Raw genomic sequence first — 23,662 nt, 5'->3', positions numbered from 1 at the left:
GAAGCAACTAAGAAGTTGGCTCTTCCTCTTTGCCCCGACGAAATGAGGCAGGATGATCCTCCCAATGGATCCCTTTCAATCAACCTCTGGAGAAGGAAGTTCTTGCAAGGAATTTCCTCAAAAGTGGTTCCAAAGCTTCCTTCTTTCCTTGTTCTGGCTGAGCAGTAGCTCTGACCTTTAATTTCTGTTTGGAGGACAATAGGAAACCAACGAATGCCTTCCCTTGCTTCCATGAAGCAAACAAAATATCATTTTAAAATATAATATCTTCTTTCCACCGGACAGCTGACGTAAACTATGATCTTACAGTCAGAACTTTCTAAAATAATTGGGGTTGAGTATTATGGAAAGTTCCTTGCTAGATGCCAATCAGCAGCGGTATGTCACCATACCTGATGCATCATCTAGAAGTTTCACTAAACAGAACACGTGAAGACTTCTATATGCTAGTAGGTCACTCTCTGGCGAGAACTGGGGGGAAAAAAGTGAGAGGAGAAGAATGCATGGACTGTGTGCTTTCCAAATCATGCATTTTTGCCATGATCACAAAATCCTTTCCAATAGTGTCATTCAATTCAGAGAGCATCAGTGCACATCTATGCTGATGTGTCCAAGGAAAACAATACCGTAATCCAAAAATCAATGCTGGTTATTCTTTCATCATTCACAATAGTGACTTTCGAGAAATCCTTGAAAAAACTTTCAACACATCTATTGGACGTATTGCTTCAGTTTCCTTGGTGACCTCTAAAAAAACCCACAATTTTCCTAAATCCTCTCATATAAAAGAGGGCCCTTTTTGGAAGATATCTTTATACGCACACCAGCATTTAGTCCTCACAATTAAGAGAATTAGGACAATGTATTGAAAAGGCTTTTTTAATGAAGTACCTTCTGTATGATTCAGTGCTTCTACTGATTTCAACAAAGCAATCTAATCTCACCCCAGAGTCATGCTTAAAGTTGCTAGAAGATGTCATAATTTTTTTCCAGTAAAAAAAAAAGTATAGTAAAAATAAAATTTGCTCCTGCAAATTATGATAGGCTTTATTAATTTGTCAGAACCAACTACATAAATCTGGGAATCTTCCATCTTCTATGTAGGCATGCTGTTAACCAAAAACAAGGGAACAGAACATCTGGATTGGAAGACATTTATTGACATCTGTGCCATTTCTAAGGACAAATGGAGATGCTTACAATGTTCAGTAAGGATGGCTAGGAATAAATATTTGAGGACATGTCTGCTCTCTCACCAATCCATCTATAAGGTCCAAATTATTACAGCAAACAGTTTTGTATGATATACAATTTTTCCAATTATTCAGAAGGCCTTCTCTGTCTCCAGCATGGGTGGGTTAAACATAGCAAGTAGCAGAAGGATGAATAAGAATTTTAGGTGATGACATCAAGATATCTATCATCTATCTATCTATCTATCTATCTATCTATCTATCTATCTATCTATCTATCTATCTATCTATCTGACTACTCATCTCATTCAATATACTCAATATATGAAAGACCATAACTCAACAATATATGAGCTCCATTTCTTGGCTTTACTGTTAATTATCTCAGCTGCTATATGTATTTATTGTCTGGATGTTTTTACTGTTGTATTGTTTTATTGTTCTACAATCTTAGAATTGTGAGCTGCCTAGAGCCACTTGGTTGAGTTGGATGGCTACAGAAAATGAATGAATGAATGAGCGAACAAGTGAGTGAGGGAGTGAATGAATGAATAAATGAATGCATGAATGAATGAATCTGAATAGCCTCAATTCAATACCTAGCATTTACAGGAAGATCTAACTCTTGTAGTCCTGTCAACTGATACAGAGAACAACTGTCTTAAGTTATAGGATTCTGATTGGATCTTGGGGATTCCTTCTAGTCCTAAGAACAGAAAATTAAACGACTCAGGATTGGGGTAAGGTCTGTTGTAACAAAGGCTAGTTGAACATTTATTGGAGATGTTTTAATTTGTATTTCTACATTGATCAGCAGATCAGAGTCTGTGAATTCAATGTTTCTTCCAGTGTAGCCAGTCTCATTTGAATTTAAGGGATTAATCAGTAACTAATATTTTGAATGCCTCTGCCATAAAGTTGAGCCTTAGGCAATTCTATATCTGAAAGTACATCTCACTTCACACAGTTGGGCTCACTTCTTTGATTTTCTTACTGAAAAGATTGTTTTTAGGCAACTAAATTTGGGAATCTTTTTAGTAAATTTGAAAACAGGTTAATTGCCAGTCTGGTTTATGAAGTAACTCCCCGTTATTGATGTAATTCTGTTTGAGCTTCTATTGTTACTTGTGTTATTATTAGCATGAAGTATTCAATGCTATTCGTATTTTCTTTCTGGTGATATCTGGGTTCCTTGACCATATTTTGGGAGGGAGGAGACAAGAAGGAATTCCTCCCAAATAAACGTATTCTGGATAACAGGTTTTCTGTGAAAGTCTTACAGCGGAATCGCTTTCTTTCTTGCTTGCTTACCTTTGTTTTCATCAGCTCTATTCTGACCACCATGGAATAGGTAAATCTATCAGAGTTAAATAACGTTATTGATCATTATACTGAAGGACGACGCATGAAATCATCTTTACTACCATCTCAATGAATTATGGACTTTAACAAATTAACTAATTCCATTGCAGAAAACAATGAGCCTTAAATAATAAGCACCCTTTATTTTGCCTACTTCCGATGCTACATCAGAGAACTTTGGAATGACTTTTTCACTCTTAATGCTGGTCATGGGCAATTAACAACGCAACAGGGAACAAACTTTCCCCCTAAATATATGGCTAGAGAAATTGGGTGGAACATTTCTGCAAATTTCTCCAAGAACAGAAGAAATTCTCCAGACGTATGTCAAGGGAGGGACCTCGAAGGTACGTTCCACTGCTGAGAAAGCCCCCCCAAGAATAGTTCTCTTGGATGTCTTCTCTTCAGATTTAATGGAAGCGTAGAAAGCCAGGGAATCTGCGGGATGTCAATTATACAATGAAAGATGGGACATTCATACAGGTACTTTTAGAGTCGTATTGAAACATGTGCAAAAACCTCTATCCTCGGTCCCTGAGAATTTCTCAGAAATATCCCACTCGCCTGAAAATCATTCAGCAGCAAATTGTCTTTCATTCAAATGAATGAGAACTAGAAATGAAGAATGCAAGAGATTTTCTCTACTTGGCACTTCTACGTGTGGATACATAGATTTGTGTGTACACGTGTATGCATATGAACACACACGCACACACACACGGAGTGGAGCAACGAACCATATACTGTATCTCCACTCATAACTCACTACACTTGCTGTTTTTAGGGTAGAGAACCCATGGTCCTCCCAAGATATGAAGAAAAATCAGACAAGTTCTCAGAACTGTGGACACAAAAGTGGACACAAAAGTGTGCCAGAGGAGAAATGGAATGAAATTGGCCACCTCTCTTTGGATAATCATAAAAATGTAAACAGAGTCAGGCTTGGTTAGGTTTTACCTGGAAGGGTACCATGGTTGTAGACAAGACTGGGAAGTTTTAAAAAAAAATGGGAAGAAGGCTAGGGCAAACAACAACATGGATTTGTCTATTAAATCAACAGTTGACCTTGATTTCAAAAGCACTTTACTAGTACATCTTAGAGGGGAACTTTGTAAGCTGCTGCTTCTAATGTCACACTATACTGCTGTAGTTAGCTAGTTGCAAGTTCTACTTAAATATGTTAACAAAAGCCTTAAAGAACACGACAGTGTCCATGCACAAGTGAGAAAGAAGGGGAACCAAGGATTACTGGAAGTATAAAGTAATACCTGGAAGAATGAGGAAAAATCCATACAAAGACTGATGAATGAGTATGCATAGAGGACACACAATTAAGGCGGGAAGTTGAAAAAATGGATGTCTTGAATGGATATGCTCTACACTGCTACATTTTCTCATAGACCAGGAAAATGTGACAATATATTAATTGCTAGGTAATATTTGCTAAATATTTGCTAAATCACAACTTCTTTCATTAAAAAAAACTTAAACAAAACTCTTCTTTTAACGTGTATAAAGTAGGCAATCCATAATATATTCATGGCTCCATACATGCTTTTGTTTTTATCTGTTAATTGGTTATTAACTTCTGATTATTCTTGTGGTCTTCAAAATAACGAGCAATTCATATTTTATTAAAAAAAGGTTGACACTACCAAGATCCTTATGTTATAGATACAACATTGACTTCTCCCCAGTATAATGAATAACAATAGGAAGAGAGAAGCAAATTATTGTTTCATTGTTTTCATTGTTTTACAATTGTTTTATTTATTAGTTTTCTTATTATGGTGAGCCACCCAGACTCGCTTAAGATGGGTGGCCGTATAAATCCTTTTAATAAATAAATAAATAACCTGTGAATATGCTGTACTGTTAAAAAGCTAATGAATGGACAAAAGAATTTTCCATAGCTCTTCTTTTCACAATCCTCCTTTTGATTAGAAAAAAGGGACTAATTTTGATTATTTTATAATTTAGAAGTAAGACATGCCTCAGCATTAATTAATTCCATAGTCATGTCCCACCGCAAGTCATCATTTCATATTTATATGTTATGGTTTTATTGTGCAACGTGTGTCTATGTGTTTGTGTGTGTAGAAGCAATCTGTGAGGACAAAGAAGAAGAATGAAAGGGTACAAGAACAACATTTTGTGGTTTTCAAACAAAAGTAAAAATATTGTGAGAAATGTTAAGAAAACTGTGTTAGAGATATCTCCAAAACTAAAAAAAAATGGGGGAAAACCCCTCCTTGCGTGTTTCCTGACTCTTGGTCTTAATTGAACACTCACTTCCTTTTTGAATTTGCAATTTGTGTTCTAGAGGAAGTCCCAAGTCAAATTTTCATAGACTTTTGCATCTTTATTAACAATGGGGTGGAACTAATATTCCACATTGTTCATATGGGAACAATGTAGATTAATGCAAAAATAAATATTTCTATCTTTCCACATCAGCTACAAAGCTGCTTTTCAGCGAAGATGCCTCCTACTTCTTCCTACCATGATTAGATACTGTTCAGTTCAGCAATGGAAAACCTTCTGAGTAATTGTTCCCTGAACTTGGCAGCCATCACTGGTATATTAGATGAGAAAGGAGTTATTTGCTAAGATCTCCTATGATTTTTATTATGTAGCACAGAACCAAATCCAAATTGACCAAGACTTTCATGTGCATTCCCAACTTTCTAATCTGGATTCAAACTAAATTCTGATTCTTTTCAACTCTGCGGTCCTTTATCCCATTAAGATTATTTTTTACCCCACCTTTTTCCATCTTAAAAAAAAGTCACTCTAACTAGCTTTACAAACCATATAATAAACTAACCAGTTATGACACCAAACTGTTCAATTAAAAGCAGTAGGTGAAAGAGAAGGACAAAGAGGACAAAGGACAAAGGACAAAGTCAAGATATCAAACTCAAACTGAACCAACTCCCTTTCCAAAAGGACATGTCTTTGCTGACTGCCAGTTGAATGAGGACGATTACTGAATTGGGACTGGGACTTGTAACCAAGTGGGACAAGGGAGGTTTCTCACATATTCCCACCTACATAGGTAAAGGTAAAGGTTCCCCCGCACACGTGTGCTAGTCATTTCCAACTCTAGGGGCCGGTGCTCATCTCCGTTTCAAAGCCGAAGAGCCAGCGCTTGTCCGAGGACGTCTCTGTGGTCATGTGGCCGGCATGACTAGACACCAAAGGTGCACGGAACGCTGTTACCTTCCCACCGTAGTGGTCCCTATTTTTCTACTTGCATTTTTACGTGCTTTCGAACTGCTAGGTTGGCAGAAGCTGGGACGAGTAACAGGTGCTCACTCTGTTACGTGGCACTCGGGATTCGACCCGCCAAACTGCCAACCTTCTGATCGACAAGCTCAGCGTCCTAACCCACTGAGCCACCGCGTCCCTTCCCACCTACATATCTTTGAATTAAAGCTCTATATAAGGGATGTAGAACAGCTGACCCATGGAAAGAGACAATCCTTCAGGGAGTTCAAGGCTTCATCAGACTGTAGAAAGGCCGTTTAATCCAACCTCAACACAGGGATCCAAGTTAAAATAGCCTCAGTGTCAGGACCCCCCCCCAATCCACATCTTAGGAAAATAAAGAACTCTTGGAGCCAGGGCTTGTCCAACAGGAGGTTTTACTAGGATGTGATCGGTTGTGGAAATACAAGACAGGATCTGGCATTGTGTTACAACTTATGCTTTATAAAGAGTTCCCGGTTCAACCCACTCTCCTCAAAACCCATTTGGTCAGACACACATCAATTAAACTTTGGTGTCAACCCTTTCGTGGGAAAGAGGGAACTTCCCGTGTCTTTATGATTATTGCCTCCTTCCTTTTCAGATTCAAATGGAGATACAACCAAGATCCCCCTCCCTTCCCCTCCTTTGTTGTTCTAAGATCAAAAGGGTTTTCCCTGGTCTTTGAATGCAGTCTCCGGCCAGGCTGAATCAACACCTTCTCCTCTCCCCTCGGAGAAATGGCAGAATCCAGGGAAGGCACAATATTTTAAACATACATTTATGAATGTGATATAAATGGATTCTGACACTCAGTAGATGGCTGTCTAGTGTTGCTTGAAATTATCTAGTAATTGAAAGCCTACAACTCTCGTAGGAGTTGACTCCAATGGCCAACTGCTGCCATGTTTTTCCTAATGTTCAGTTGGAAAAATGAACATTAAGACAACGATTCCATGTCCTACATTCTGGGATGATAAGAGAAGAAGATGCTTTTTTTTCTTGGGTGACAGAGGTACCTGAAGATTCCTTCCACTTCCAGCCTCATTTTTTTTTCTTTCCAAGGTGAAACATAACAAATTCCCTCAATCTCTCTTCAAAGCTTTTCATTTCTTGCCCTTGGATAATCCTTGTTGTCAGTCCTTCTATATTTTCAAGCTTCTCTGGAACGTGCTTAAAATACAGTACCAAGAATTGGAGACAGCGCTCAATGTAGAAACTGCCAAAGATTGAACAGGGTGAAATTATTACTTCTTGTGATTTGAAAACTCTTCTACTATGCAGCCTAACATGATCTTAACTAGCTTTGCGGCTATTACATGTTACATTACGGGCCAATATTGAAAGCTGTGGTTGTGAGAGTTGGACCATAAGGAAGGCTGAGTGCCAAAGAACCGATGCTTTCAAATTGTGGCGTTGGAGAAGACTTGAGAATCCCTTGGACTGCAAGATCAAATCAGTCAGTCCTAAAGGAAATCAATCTGATTGTTCCTTGGAAGGACAGCTACTGAAGCTGAAGCTTAAATACTTTAGCCATCTAATGAGAAGAGAGGACTCATTGGAAGAAAGCCAAATAACAAGGGCTTGGCAATGGATGAGATGGTTAGATGATGTCACTGATGCAATGAACATGAATTTGGGCAGACTCAGGGAGAAAGGGGAGGACAGGGTGGCCTGGCGTGCTATGGCTCATGGGGTTGTGAAGATGACTTAGTGACTGAACAACAACAAAAAATTAGCTTTGGAAATATTTTTTCTCACCTCTAACAATTGGTGGGCTCCTGCTTCCTATTCAGTCTCAATGTCTCAAGAGGAGTGAGTCTGCCACTCAGAAACATCTGCAAGCAAGCAACCAAGCTCAGAGAGCATCAACAACTCCATAGGTACACACTCACTGGAAGGAATTCCAGGTTTTGCCCCAGTTAACCTTATGCTAAGTTCTAATTCAGTCTCCTGCAGATCTTCTTGTTTGCCTAGCTCAGCTTTTCTCACCATAGCACCCTTCAGTTCTTATGGAGCTCTACTTGTTGTCATCTGAGCCTGCAAGCCAACAGATCTGGTCCAACACATCTACGGAAGCACCATACTTGGTCCACTGCTTTGCATGCTCATCCCTGTTTCCTAGCTCCTAACTGGAGCTAGGACAGGCTTCTCTTTTAAACTAGCACTGGCGGTGAAATAGCAATAGCACTTAGATTTATATACCACTTCACAGTGCTTTATCTTTATCTTGGAAGGATGGAAGGCTGAGTCAACCTTGAGCCAGTCAGGATCGAACTGCCAAATTGTTGGCAACCAGCAGTCAGCAGAAGTAACCTGCAGTTCTGCATTCAACCACTGCGTCACCATGGCTCTTGTAAAGATCTTCTGAAAACACTATGAACTGCTTGATTTATAACTTTATTTGCTGATTAAATGTACAGTCAAACCTCAAAGTTGTTTTTTTCAAGGTCTTGAAGAAAGATAATGAGTTCTCTCAAGTATAAATTGATACATTTTAAAAACAAAAGCGACAGCTCTCAGAAAAACAAACCTGACTAGCATTTCATCACCCTTGTTAAATACACATTCTTGGTTTAAGCAGTAGCTGATCATAGGGGTAATGCACAGCTCTAAAACTCTCATGGTTGGGTCCATTGAAACCTCCAAACCGAATCTCATAATATAAATTAATTAAACTATTGCCACAAATTTCATGGCGGAATCTCAGGAAATTTCAGCGGAAGACAGCAAACCTCATGCAACCTCATGAGCTTGTGTGATTTTTGACAATTTGCATTGTCTTTCTTTCTTTCTCTTTCTTTCTTTCTTTCTTTCTTTCTTTCTTTCTTTCTTTCTTTCTTTCTTTCTTCTTTCTTTCTTTCTTTCTTTCCTTTTCTTTCTTTTGAGTGGGAGGGCACTAACTCAGCGTGAAAGATTACTGCAAAAAGCAGCTAATCCTTAGTTTAAGTAATTTTCAACTTAGTAAAGGTAAAGGTAAAGGTTCCCCCGCACATGCGTGCTAGTCGTTTCCGACTCTAGGGGCCGGTGCTCATCTCCGTTTCATAGCCGAAGAGCCAGCGTTTGTCCGAGGACGTCTCCGTGGTCATGTGGCCGGCATGACTAGACGCCAAAGGCGCACGGAACGCTGTTACCTTCCCACCATAGTGGTCCCTATTTTTCTACTTGCATTTTTACATGCTTTCGAACTGCTAGGTGGGCAGAAGCTGGGACGAGTAACAGGCGCTCACTCTGCTACGCGGCACTCGGGATTCGACCCGCCAAACTGCCGACCTTCTGATCGACAAGCTCAGCGTCCTAACCCACTGAGCCACCGCGTCCCTTACAATTTTCAACTTACTTTTTAGCAATTTCACAATTCTATAAGGACTACAAAAGCATTGAATTTAGCTGAATTTTGGACTGAAGATTCATTACGTCGACTATACTTATTTGAAGCTTTATTGTACTGAATACATTATTTACCTTTCAATCACGTAACTTTTAAATTATTTGTTTTTTAGACGATTGATTAATTGATTTCTTGTTGACTGCAACCAAGAGCCTCTTGATGGTTTCCAGTTATATCCCTAAAACCGCCAAGATGCAATTACATCAGAGTATGCAACAGGCGGAATTAAGCCACAAAATAAAAAACATCAACCAACCACCAAGAAAGCATTAAAAGTAGATGAAAACTTCTACAAAGCAAAAGTCCTCTTAAACAATTCTGTTTTTAAGAATTTCCTGAGGCCTCACAAGGTAAGAGCTAATTGGATTTTCAGAGGACAGGGAATTCTATAACATCTGTGCTGCCAAAGAGAAACAACTTTACACACCTATATACAATCTGGTGGTCCTAAATCCACTCACTGATGCAAAGAAACTGAACGTGTTTCCTTTCAGTTTTGTAGTCTCAGGACTAGCAGTATTTACTGATTCTAGATGAACAGCTCCTGGCTTTGCCGCCCCTTCCTTCCTTCTATCAATGGATTTATTTTCAAAGCCAAAAGCTGGAAGAAGTGTTGGGAAAGCAGAGGAGACAGATGTCATCCTCCATAAAAATGTTACAAATGGAGCATAGCAAATTCACAACAAAAGCCTTATCTCAAGTATCCCAAATGTCCTTCTGGATAGTCAACAAAGAGAGAGGAAACCAACCAGCCAGCCAGCCAGCCAATCTTCTGTATCATTTTTTTTTCTTTGGTTGATGGATGGATCCAGCTGGATCTTTTCCTAGATATGATATTTTTTGGGGGGAAGCAAAAGATGACGATGATTTGAGTCCACCACCATCTCAGTCTGATGGAGCTCAGAAGTTGGTCAAAAGGCAGAGAGATCTACAACAATGAAGGAGAATATCTGTAGCTCAGGGTTGACACCAGGGGCCCTTGGTGCTCTCTGAGCTTGCTTGTTCTCTTGCAGACGTTTCATTACCCAAACTAAGTAACTTCATCAACAACATGATGATGTTACCTAGTTAGGGTAATGAAACGTCTGCAAGACAACAAGCAAGCTCAGAGAGCACCAAGGACCCCTCATCTACAACAGCGGCCTGCAGATCATATCTGTATCCCCAAGTGCCTGTTTGCAGCACGATGACAATCACACCAAATAACAAGGGTGTGATTTTCCAGGGATGCTTGGGACAAAAATAAGTAAAAGCGAGGAGAAAAAAGTCAGACTAAATGTTCAAGCCTCTGGTCATTCTCTCCCAATCTTCACCCACCACTACCATCATCATTTTTTAAATTTATTCATCAAACAAAAATTACAAATTCAAACAAACAAAACGAAAAAGTAAAAGGTGACAGGGACGATAGGCGTGTTCATGCACTTGCGCACGCTCCCGGTTAAATAGGGGATGAGGTGCACAGAGGTTAAGTTGGAATTCAAACTGAAAGTTAGTAGCTGAAACAACTGAATTGGGTAAGATATTCCAGACTTTGACAGAAATCAAATTTAAAGCGGTTTATGTTAAGTTTAAAGCAGTTATCATCATCATCACCATCACCATCACCATCATCATGATGTTTGTGTATCCTCCCCCAGGCACAAACATCAACCTTATTATACTGTAAGAAATTTAGGAAGAAAGGCAACTCTTTCACTTCTTAAAGGATGGAACGATGCAGAATATAAATGGTTCTACCCTTCTAAGAACCAGGTTGTAAACAGCAGTGAAATGAAAAGATGTGGGTGCGACTGATTCACAGTGATACCTGAAGCCAAATATTTGTATCCTAGGAAAAGTTACATGCTTGAGGTATCCACTAATCTCCACCACCCCCACCAAATTTGGGTTCTGCGTACCATGATCAGCAACACTGCTTTCTAAAGCTTGATATTACTACGCTAGGTAATCTGTTTGGAGTATGAGCAACACAATAGATCAGCTGCTTTCATTTCTCACAATGATTTTTTAAGAATAAAAGGGAAAGAAAAGAGAACTTTTGTTCTGCCGCTTCTGAGTTCTCAAAAAAAATGCTCATATCTATTCCAAAACTATTAGATTTAGAAGCTAGGGTTCTCCCCCTCCCCACTCTCAAATCACAACATTTATTTAAGCAGATGAATTATTAATACCCTAACTAAATTGTTGTATGGCTGTTAACTTTGCAAAAATCTAAAATAAGTAAAAACAAGACAAGGAGACAAAAGTCAGACCAGATGTTCCTGCTTCTGGTCATTCTCTGATCATTTTCCCCCAATCATCATCATCATCACCATCATTTTTTAATTTATTTTTAATTTAGTCATCAAAGAAAAATTACTAGCGTGTGCCTGTTTGTCACGATATAAAACCAGAATTGTGAATCCTGCAGTCAAAGTCTATATCCCTAATGGTGATATTCCAGTAGCATGGTTTTATTTTCATCCTGATTTGAAGCTTGCTTGTTTGATCTTCAAACACCTCTAATCACTATTGCTCTGTTTTTTATTGATCTAATATATTTATGGTTGAGTCATCAAAAAAGTCAGTTTGGCCATCTCAACAAGTTCCATTATCTTCATGCCAGAGCAGAAGGCAATATGGAGACGGCATAAAGATTTTCCAAGTCAACTGCAAGACCTTAAATGAGCATCAATAAACAAAGGCAATCATAGTAAAACTTTAATTTCTCTATATATGACCATAGACATTGTGCTCCTCGTACGGGTTATCCTATTTGTGCATCTGAAGTCAACGTGGATAAGCATATGTCATATATGTATATGCTAATATATATTTTTGAGGTTGGATCATTCTTTCCTACTTGGTACCAGTGTTGTAAAGCACAACAATTTTAAAAAAGTGATTCACAGAACAACGAGACAAAATTGAAAGGTTTTATTAAACTTGACGAAACTATATATTCTTTCAAAGTGTACTGAATTGGTTTTATGCATGGGATTATGGGAAGATCGTGTATGTTTATTATGGGAAAGGTTGTTTAATCCCAATATGATCAATCAAACTGGAAGTAGGCTTTAATGATCTGAAAAAACTTTGAACGTTGTAAGTAAATTTTTTATATAGAATTGAATTGGAAATCATTCCTAGACTACAACTCAACCCATGGATTTGGACCACATTCCAAATTTGGGTTTCTCTACATTGAATTTCTATGCCTCAATTTTACAGGTTTTCAGATCAGAACAGACTTTTAGTAATAAGGACTGAATGTATTGTAGTTTATAATCTCACTTGGTGATTTAGATTGTTTTGATCATGGTGATTGGTATAAATGCTTTGTTTAAAGCTCAACAGCAACTTTTAGTCTTTTAAAATAATGAGATTTATTCAGTTCCACAAAATTAAGTGAAGATATGTTGGAAAACTGAAACAGCCATGGTATTTTGAATTCCTTGCTTATTCATCTGCATTTTATTCTTTAATCCCTTTTTTGTGTTTCTTTTGCTTGTTTATTTATATACTTCTAAAACATTGTGTAGTTACTAGTGTATTTTGTTATATATCACCAATAACATTTAAAAAGAAAAAATGATTTATGATTTTACAGAATTTGGACAAAGTTCTTTGCAGGATCAAAGGAAGAGGCCCAAGTGAAGATGCTCCATTTAGTCATAACTATTTGATCACAGGGCCCATAACGATAGATCATCAAAAACTTAGTAAATGTAGTCGAAACCTGTAAAGACAATGTATTTAAAGGGCACTTTAAAGGACACAGGGCACTAACTAGAAAGAGCTGCAAAGCCACACTTCATGATAAATTTATAAATATCCTGCTACTTAATAATATTAAAGCCAAGGTCTTCAAAGCATCTTCAGCTTCTGAAGCTTGAAGAGAATAAAATATTACACAGTCAATTAAGATAGACTCTAAGTTTGGGTGGAAACAACTTTGGAAGCTTATCATTCTAGGAAATGTTGATGAAGTTTTTTGTGTGGTTGATTGTTTGGTTTAATCGTTGCTTAATCAAAGCCTGATACTCAAATATGGTAACCAAACTGGATTCTCAGTGTGAAAGGCCTGTTATTATATATTAAAAGAGGGGCTTGTAAGTTTGAGCTTTAGTAAGAACTCTGTAAACTGATGTCCATGTTATGGATTATCTAATAAGGGATGGCTTTCCAACATGCATATTGCTTCAACTGAAAGCAGCCGTTATGAGGGAAAAACACACACTCCAAAGATGAAAATTTAGTAATATTCCTAGTTGTTGACTCAGCATTTTGCTAGTATTGGTGTTAGCCAAATTAGCTTATGAGTATTAGTGTACAGAAATAAAAATTCCAATTGACACTCATAGAAATTCTACATGGAACATCAACCATCAGTCCTCTTTTTTCTTTACGCACAATATTTGTTAATATTTCTAAAATTTAGAACGTTGGTGATGAGAACATGAATGTCTTGCCGACTCTGTAGACCGCATGCTTTACATCTATGCTGAAATACCGCCAAATTACAAAATAATATAAACATCTGCAAAATCATTTGCATAAAAGCACAATAAGAAGCTGATGATGATGATGATGATGATAATTTGGATAAACCAAAGCAAGTTCAGTATTCTATGGAATGCCTTGAAGTCCTCTGGGATTGAGACAGTTAATAAACTTTATAAAGAAACAAATACTGAAGGAATCGAAGTAAAGGACCTCTTTGACAATGATGACACTGGGGAGTAGTAACTTTTAAGAAGTGTCACTTTGAGAACTTCTATTTGTTCCAGAAGAAATCAAAAGTAACATCGATCGCATTATAAAAACAAACAATAAGCAACACAATAAAATAATAATAATGAAATAATTATCAAAGAAAGTCTATACTTCTTCCATTTCAGAAAAAAAACCCCTTAAGAGGAAACAATTAATTTTGACATAGGTTTTTCCATTTACACCTGTCTTCTACTAAACATACAGTTGGAGCTTTCATTACCAGCTTACAGGCTCAAATGCCAAATTAACTCAAGACAAGGAACCCATGCATAGTGAAAAATTGCAACACATGTCCACACGCATGGAGCTTACATTTTGATGTCACAAATCCATGTTATGTCACTTTAGACCCACTGGGATTAGGAATAGATGAGCATGATTCAGGACAAAAGCAACTAAAGTTCAATACAACATTAAAAATACAATTGTTTTGCCTCATTTATATAAAGAACTTTGGCTAAGTTTTCATTGCTTTAAAATCTGGGGTTCAAACTTAATTCTAATCAGCACTGTTTCTTGTGAAAGGTGACAAATGTTTATGGCAGAGTAGTTAGCAATCATTGTGCATGCCTTTATTATCAATACATATTTCTTTAGTTGTACAATAGTTATGAAACTGAAGTAAGGAATTTGTTTCTCAACTTTTGCAACTTTAAGACAGATGGGCTTCAAGAATGAAGTTAGGGAGATATGTCTATATATGTTGGGGAGGTTGCTGCACCTTTTTCTTTTTTAATATCTTAATTGTTTGTGTTTTTTTTCTTTTTTGTCCTTTTTGGAGTTTTGCATTTTAACCTTGTATTGAATAAAATAAATAAAATAAAATAAAAATACACAATGTGTGTCTCATTACTTCCTCCACATATAAATATCATCAACTAACTGGAAAGATCACTATTATTGTTCCTCAATACTAAGAGTGTTAACAAGCGTAAACAAAGAACCAACAGGAAAATAAATTTGTTACCATTTGCCTGAGAAGCTGCTTGGCAGAATTCTGAGGTAGAACAGATGAGGATGACTAAAATTTGGAAATACAACCTAGTTTAATGCTAGGTGGGCAGTGGGAAGAAAGGGTTTCTATTTTTGGGGGTGGGGGTCGCTAAGAAATAAAAGGATTTGAGAAAATTTAGTGTACAGTGGTACCTCGGTATTCGACGGCTTCAAAACGCGATGCATTTTGATGTGAAAATGTTCTCCTGGCCGTTTCTTTGGTATCCAGTGCACTGCAAAAGGAAGAGGGGGATGGCCGCAGAGGGCGGACAGGAAGTCAGCCATGCTGACAGGAAAAAGGACAGATAGAAAGTGGCCAAAACAAAGGGTCATGTGGTAAGTCACCTGGTTTGTTTGGCACTCCTAGTTTTTAGTACCCATCAGGCCTCTCAGAACCAATTAATGTCAAATACTGAGGTATCACTGAACTTAGTATGGTATTTGATTTTTTTTAAAAAAAGCATATGATAAAGTAAATAGGCTTGAATTATGGAATGTTTTGTCTGGCGACTGGTTGCTGAATATGATATAGTAGGTATACAACGTAAATAAAGACTTGGGAGAATAAATAGAATGCTTAATAACTGTTTCAGTGCGGGAAGATAATGACGTGGGGCATCCTCCTAGTGGTTTAATGTATTTACAGATAAACATACGGAATGATTGTGTTGACTTAGAAATATTTTTGGTAGGGCCATACACGCATGTGTAATTTTATAGGTGGATGCTGGCATTGTTGTTGGGTGAGAACCTGATTGATTTGAAGCACAGATCACTTTGATATAGGAAAAGTGAATTGATGAAGAGAAAAGCCAAGGAATCAGTTGTAGGATGAAGTTGGTGATTTTAAAGGAAAAAGAAATGCAGCGGATAAATCAATGTATAGACATGGTGGAATTAAGAATGGATTGCAATAGAAGAAAGATATGGAGAGTTACAGTGAATGATATTGATGTAAATTAAGGTTGTTATATTTCCTTTTTTTAGTTTTATGTCTTTAATTTCTTTAATTTCTTATCTGCTACTCTTTCTGTACTCTGCATATTCATTACTAAAGGACAATGTGAAGGAAATGTATAAATGTATGCAGGACGATATTTGGTTGAGAACACGATCTGCTTTACAGTCTTGTTTAATCTCAATTGTCATCTTTGACACAGATTACTTCTTTGATAAAGAATAATTATTTGATGAAATAGTGGTTGCCGCAATCAAATAGGCTATTTAACCATAGAATTATAAACACATTAGTCATTTCTCACAGGTTGAATAGAAAATATGACCTAAACTTCCAACTGGGATTAATCACAAGTAAAATATTAACAAGTAATTGATCCAATAATTGGCTACAAATAAAAATGATATCTGAAATACCGAATGAATGAACAAGGCGGGGGAAACAAGGGAAAGGTTTTTAGATCATTCTTCTCCCAGTAAGTCTCTCTTTCATTGTGGAAAGTTTGGAGAAGACTATCCCAAATGATACTATAGTATTTAATATAATTATACGTTATGGAACATCTGTTGCCTCTTCTCTGAAATTTCCCTTGTTGAGGTAAACTAGGCCATAAGATGAGCTAGAACAGGGGTGTCAAACCGCCGACCCATGGGCCGAATGCATCATGCCGAAACCGCGCTGACCCCAGCTCCGGCAATGGGGAAAAAGTCGCGTTGCAACACGTCATGTGACGTTGTGAGTTTGACAACCCTGAGCTAGAAGGCCAAGGGTGATGGTACTTCCAAGAGAAAAATGCAGCCACACGTGAGCTCTGGAAGTGGCCCCAGACACAATGGCAGGACCTTTTGGCTGGGATGTGGGTGTACCTACGGCACACGAGGTGGCAATCGTAGCGAGTCCAAGTCTGATCCAAAAGAAAGACATGATAAGGTCAAAGAACACCACCAAGCTCAGAGAGCTTCAAGGACCCCACAGTTCAGTCCTGAGCTACAAATATTCCCTTCTATCGATAGACATGTCAAAGATAGGGTCTACAAAGGCTTGAACACGCATGAACAATTGACCTAATCTACCTTTCATAAGACCGGATGATTCCTGCCTTTGCATTTCTCCTACACTGGAAAGAAACCCACTGAGACAAGTCCAGGTTAGCCTTCAGCAACACAGAGTCAATCAAAGCCACCCCCTTGGTGGTCTTCTGCCACACAACTCCAACCCCACAAGCCCTCTTTTCTGAGACCCCCCCCCACCCACTACTGCCAACCTGGCACCCAACTCCTTGCAACCCAAGCCCCCTCCGGTGGCCCTGGCCAGGGCACAGAAGGGGAGGGGGGGGAAATCCCAGACCATCCAGCATGCATCTGTACTTTTGTAGCTCCTCCCACCCAATCAACCCCTCCCACCTTCCTTGCCTTGCAGCAGCCCCCCATAAGAGGAGGAGGAAGAGGAAGAGGTGGAGGAAGAAGAGGAGGAGAGTTTGGTGCCGGCCAAGACTTCGGCTAGGGGCGCAGCTTCCTCTTCGGCCACTTTTCCCTGGACTTTTCCGCCCAGGGGAAAGCGCCCGGTCCAGGGAGTCCCAGCTCCCCCCGAGCGCCTGATCCCCCCCCTTCGCCCTCCCCAGCCTCCCCCTCGCCCCCGATGGGAAGTGGGGGGAGCAGCAGCAGAGGGAGGGGAGGGCTCCATCGCTCCTTCCCCTCCGGCTCAAGCCCCGGCGGCGGCGGTGCCTGGCTCTGCCTTCGCCTCCTCGCCTCCGCCGCTTCTTCCTCCGGCAACTCCGACGAGAGACCCCCGCGGAAGAGCCGCCCCGGCTGCCGGCTGCCCGCAACGGCAGCAGCAGCACCAGCAGCGGCAGCCGCCTCCGCCGGGGCGTCCCCGCTTGCTTGCCCGCCCGCCCTGCCTGCCTGCCTGCCTTCCTTCCTTCCTTGCCCGCCTCCCGTCGCCGGCTGGCTGCCCTCGGGAGAAGCCCGGCCAAGCTCCGCCGGGGCGGCGTACCTCGTAAAGGTCCCCCGAAGCCATGCTGGGCTGGGGGGCGGCGGGGGCTCCTCGCGCGCCCCTCTCCTCGCCGCGGCTGGCTCTGCCTGGGCTGGCTCGCGGGTGTGTGTGTGTGTGTGTGTGTGTGTGTGTGTGTGTGTGTGTGTGTGTGTGTTTTTCCCCCCCACTCGCTCGCCGACCCGAGCCGGGGAAGGAAGAAAAAAAAAAACACAACAAAACACCCAACCACAACTGTGCTGGCGTGCAGAATGACAGGCTTTGGGGCTCCTGTGCGCAGAATCGGAGGCGAAGGCAGAGGGCGAGAGGCGGCAGGCAGGCAGGCAGGCAGGCAGGCTGGCTGGCTGGCGTAACCGGGAGCAGCGGCGGCGGCGGCGGCGGCGGGGAAGCAGAGAAGCAGCGCTCCGGCGGCGCCGTGTGTGAGCCAGGGCGGGTAGAAGGCGCGCCCCCGCGCGCGCGTGGCTGCGCGCGGGTGAGACTCTGCCTTCAGGAACCTCCCCCCCCCCTCCAGCCCAGGCGACACGAGCGGTGGGTGGGTGGGTGGGCGGGTGGGGGCGAGGGGATTAAAAGGGAGGCGGGTTCTCCCGCAGCCCTCGACGCCGCCCCCGGGCCAGGTTTCCCCCTCCCCTCCCCCGCACCTGGGGTCACTTCGGACGCCCGGGCCAGGGGGGAGCCTCACTTGCCCCCCACCCAGCTGGGTTGGCTTTGCTGGCTCTTTAGTCATTTTTTTTTTCAGGGAGGGGGGGTAGTGTTGCGAGTCTGCAGGGTCTGCAGAGGGTCTCTTTTCGGATGCTGTTGCTCTCCCCCCCCATCTCTCTCTCTCTCTCCCTCCCTCCCTCTCTTTCTCTCTCTCTCTCTCTCTCTCTCTCTCTCTCTCTTTCTCTCTCCCTCCCTCCCTCCCTCCCTCCCTCCCTCCCTCTCTCTCTCTCTCTCTCTCTCTGCTTGCTTGCTGTAAGAAAACCGTCCACACCTGCGAAGGAGGAAGAGGAGGAGAAAAAGGGTGCTGCAGTCTTGGGCTGGGCTTTGGAGAGCGGAGCCACATGTAGCCATCCTTGATCAGCCTCCAGCGCCACTGGCTTTTTTCCAGATGGGAGGTGGGGTGGGGGTTCCCCTCCTTTCTTCCTCAAGATCTTCTCTTACAGTGTAGAACAGAGGTCCCCAACCTTATGGGCACCTTTGGGGATCCGGTTCCGTGGAGAGAGGTTTTTCCGTAGACCCGCGATTGCCTTGCTTTTTTGTGCGGCCAGGTTGCTGGCATGCCGTGGCCCGGTACTGGTCCACGGACCCGGGGTTGGGGACCCCTGGTGTAGAAGATCTGCAGGAGGTGAAAGTGGAGATTCCTGCCGTTTCAGAAGGATGTGCATTACCCAGGCTCCAGGTGGTATCTTGTGGGCCTTCCCTCTGCAGTTTCACGAGCATGTTGGGAAATGAAACGGCCGAGTCTGCTTGAAGCATCTCCAATCAACAGAAACGTTGTATGCCAGAGTAACCTGTTGCGAATTTTGGGAGTTGAAGTCCACCCAATTTAAAGTTGCCAAGGTTGAGAAACACTGTTCTAACCATGCTTGAACACAGAAAGAGAAACCATAATCTCTCTGATAAATCGCTGGAAAGCTTTCAAACATTCAGCTTTAAGGCCATTTTTCTACTTCTGGATCATCTTCTAGGTGACATCCCTGCAGATTTTTGGAGAGTGCTATCTTATCCCCACTTCTTTTGAAGAATGAACCTGCTCAGCTCCCTCACAGCAGTGAGTTGATCAACTGACTGATGATTTTTGTAACCAGCTGCAATTTCTCTCAAATGTTCTAAGGACAGTTTGATCAGTTGATCTTGGAATTTTTCCCAGGCCAAATGTAAGCCTCAGCCTTGGCTTAAAACTTTTTCACATTTGAGACATCGATATCCCACCTGTGACCACACTCGGAATATTGCATTTAGTTTTGGTCACCATGATACAAAAAAAGATGTTGGGATCCTAGAAAGAGTGCAGACAGAGCAACAAAGATGTGAAGAGGTCTAGAAGCTAAACTTTATAATGAATGGTTGAGGGGAGTAGAGAAGAGAAGAGAAGGTCTAGGGGTGATATGATAGCAGTCTTCCAGTACTTGAGGGGCTGCCACAGAAAACAGGGTCAACCTGTTCTCCAAAGACCTCAGGGCAGAAGAAGAAGTGACGGATGGAAGATCTTAGAAGAGAGCCAACCTAGAACTGATGAGAAATTTCCTGATGGAACAATTAATCAGTGGAATGCCTTGCCTCCAGAAGTTGCGGATGCTAAAAGTTCTCAAGAAGAGATTGGACAGCCATTTGTCCAGAATGGCTTACCTGCTTGAGCAGGAAGTTGAACTAGAAGACCTCCGAGGTCCCTTCCAATCCTGTTATTCTATGTTCTATCTGATCGAGCTTGTCGATCAGAAGGTCGGCAGTTTGACGGGTCGAATCCCGAGTGCCACGTAACAGAGTGAGCGCCTGTTACTCATCCCAGCTTCTGCCAACCTAGCAGTTCGAAAGCACGTAAAAATGCAAGTAGAAAAATAGGGACCACTATGGTGGGAAGGTAACAGCGTTCCGTGCGCCTTTGGCATCTAGTCATGCCGGCCACATGACCACGGAGACGTCCTCAGACAAGCGCTGGCTCTTCGGCTTTGAAACGGAGATGAGCACCTGCCCCTAGAGTCAGAAACGACTAGCACGCATGTGCGGGGGAACCTTTACCTTTACCTTTATGTAGATGCTTGTCTTTGCTTCCTGAAACTCAACTACTTCATTCACACTTACACATGTACATGTAGTCTGCCAAGTCCTTGAAATGTTTCACTAATTCAAAAGAAAAGCATATTTTCATCTGCTGCTTGATGATTTTGTGCATCATAAATCCAACCAATAGAAATGATCCAAACGACAAGAAGAGAATGCCTTAAATCAGTGTAGTAAATGAATGTGCCAAGTGAATAGCCATCCCGAGCTTAGTAATTCAAGCCATGGAGATGGCCAAAAGTTTGTTGCCTTTTCTGCAGTGAAATTCCTTCAGATTTCATAAAAAGCTGATTCCATCTCCTTTCTGGATGACACTTAAAAATATTCTGGAATCCTTCCCACTGCTGAAGCAAAGAATGTAAAAACAACATCAGGCAACTACTTTGCCTAAAAAGTTCCAGTGAGTTTTCCTTCTCCAGTTTTTTGGATTCCATCAATATAACTGGGACTGTATTTAATGTATTAATATTTCTGTTAGTATTAATAGTAATATCTGAACTACAGATTCCTAGGGAGACCACTTTAGAGTGAAAAACAGGATTTTCGTATACCATATACTCTGATCAGGTATATGCAAAAGCAGCCTACACCACCCACAAGAATTTCACTGAAAAGCTCTTCTCCTTTGAAAGAATATTCAAAAACAAAATCTGTTTCTAGCACTGATGTTGTTACTTACTTGGATAATATGTTTGCAAGAAAACAACCAAGCTCAGAGAGCACCAAGGACCCCACAAAATTTCTTATATTAAACTGAAATAGTTAAGTAAAATAGACAGAATTTTTTTTTCCTGTGCAACACTCATTGCATTAAGGCTAAAACACACAAGCTAAATTAACACTTATTCTTCCCCCTGCCTTCTCTTGTCTTCCATCAATAGATAGCAGACTAAACAGACTGAGAATTGGGGCCGACTTTTCAAGTCCCAATTTATTTTGTTATTAAAAAATTATTTGATGTACATACTGAACCCAGTAGACTCAACACGGCTTACAAAGAGAGAAATTGGTGGTAGTAGCGTGCATCTATTTTATTATTCATTTACTTATTAAATTGATTTATATTGTCGTCCAATTGATATGCAACTCAGGAAAGGGTACATAAAGAAGAACAATGCCTAACAACCCAAGGAAACATTAAAAACAAACAAAACTCAAACTCAAATGTAAGAAAAGTTTTAAAAGAAATATACATGAAAACAAACATAGTTTGATCTAGTGGTTAAGGTACTAAGCTAGAAACCAGGAGATGGTGAGTTCTAGGCCAGCCTTAGACTTAAAAGTCAGTTGGGTGACCTTGGGCTGGTCTCTCTCTGTCCAACCCACCTCATAGTGTTGATGTTGTGGAGAAAATAGGAGGAGGAAGTATTGGGTATGTTCGCCGCCCTGAGTGATTTATAAAAATAAGAAAAGCAGGATATAAGTATATATTTAAATCAAATATTGCACCCAAGTCAACTTCATCCAACCAAAATCAACCAGAACGGATCATACATCTTGAGTCAGTCAGTGCTTGTGGGATGAGCCATATCTTGGGAGTCTTTCGAAAGGCAAGATAGGTTCAGGATCATCAGTCTCAGGAGACCTGCTAACCACGGGGCAGGCGTGGCATCAAAGAAAACATCTGAGTCCGATCAGATGACGCTGCTTAGTTGATGGGATCTGAAGCATGCCCATCCCATCTGATCTTATGAGACAGGCAAAAGTAATCAGAGGTAGGCAATCTGCAAACAACCTGGGCTTGCACCAGGAAACTCTTAGTAGAATAGTCACAACCAGTATCTTGCATTTCATTGCAAAGAGGAAATAGATTGCCTGAACATAAAGAGTTGGAAGGGGCCTTGCAGGTCTTCTAGTCCAACTCTCTGCTCAAACAGGAGACCCTATACCATTTCAGACAGATGGCTGTTGAATCTCTTTTTGAAAGCCTCCAGTGATGGAGCGCCCACAACTTCTGAAGGCAAGCTGTTCCATTGGTTGATTGTTAAATTCTGATTCTCGCCACTGGAAATCTTAGGCTGCTTTTGCTTTAAAGCTGGAACCAACTGGGCTGGACTTTCTTCTTAGACATTCTTGAGACCCCCAACCTTGTGAAAAGAAGATACAAGATCAATTGTCCTATAAGTGGCGGTTTCATTGGTCTACCTTGGGAAGGCTGTTTTCATCATAGTTGAGGGTCATAGAAACCATAAACTATTCAGAACTGAGGAATGGACTATCTCATTTTCCTTTCCTCTCTTTTTCCCTCTTTAAATTAGAAGCTTGTGGACAGTGACTGGTTGACATTACCCTCGTAAGCTCATTTTACAAACTTTAAAGCTGAAAGGTGGGATATAAATGTGGCAAAATACATGTGAATTTGCATTCTCTGCACAGCCTCTTTCCACCCTACGTTATTCACATAGCCTTGGAGACTAATCTTTGAATAACCATCCCAGCTTTGGTTTATTAATGACCATTTATTCAAAATTTCCAATTTCTGAACAATTATGCTGGAATACTTCTATGACAGAGATCCAGTACCCAATCTAGTAAAACTAATCTTCAATATTAATCAATACATGAATCTCCACAGACAAATGGAATAGTCAGGAACAGCCATATCTATTAGTGGCTTTTTTCAACCATGCTGATATCCATATTTTAGTCTCAGGGATTAAAAACGGCTTTTAAGACATGACGTTTATTGGTCTAAGAGTAGTTGCTTTATGGCTTCAGTTTGCAATAATGATTTTATGATGGCCGTGACACACATTTTAAAATGCTAAGGTTTTATTCATTTTTGTAATCTGAAAAGTGTATATACTGATAGGCCATCTCCAGTTTTTGAGGTGTCCTCATCATCCCCATCATTATCACAATGTCCACCATGTAATAACACTCTGTCCAGAAAGGCTAATTCAAAATATAATAAACTTGAAAATGCAAATTTAAAGAAAGTAAAAAAAATATGCAAATGAAATGCCTGCATTATTTATTTTTGGTTCACATAAGACAGCACCTGCACTA

General features: G+C 40.8%; 1 protein-coding gene across 1 annotated transcript in view; it reads right to left on the bottom strand.

Moving 5' to 3' along the window:
- The window catches only part of CDYL2 (chromodomain Y like 2), a gene marked incomplete at its 3' end in the record, with an annotated part of 60,909 nt that extends 42,803 nt beyond the window's left edge, over positions 1-18,106 (bottom strand). The window contains exon 1 of the mRNA XM_081336034.1: positions 17,897-18,106. Coding sequence (XP_081192160.1) covers positions 17,897-17,920 — 24 coding nt within the window. The 5' untranslated portion in view covers positions 17,921-18,106. The remainder of the gene's footprint in view (positions 1-17,896) is intronic.
- Positions 18,107-23,662: the final 5,556 nt, after the last annotated feature.

The sequence above is a fragment of the Vipera berus genome (assembly GCF_964194415.1).
Source record: "Vipera berus genome assembly, chromosome: 10".
NCBI lineage: Eukaryota > Metazoa > Chordata > Lepidosauria > Squamata > Viperidae > Vipera > Vipera berus.
Note: the sequence above shows the minus strand (reverse complement) of the source record. Positions and strands in the feature narration are given on the sequence as shown.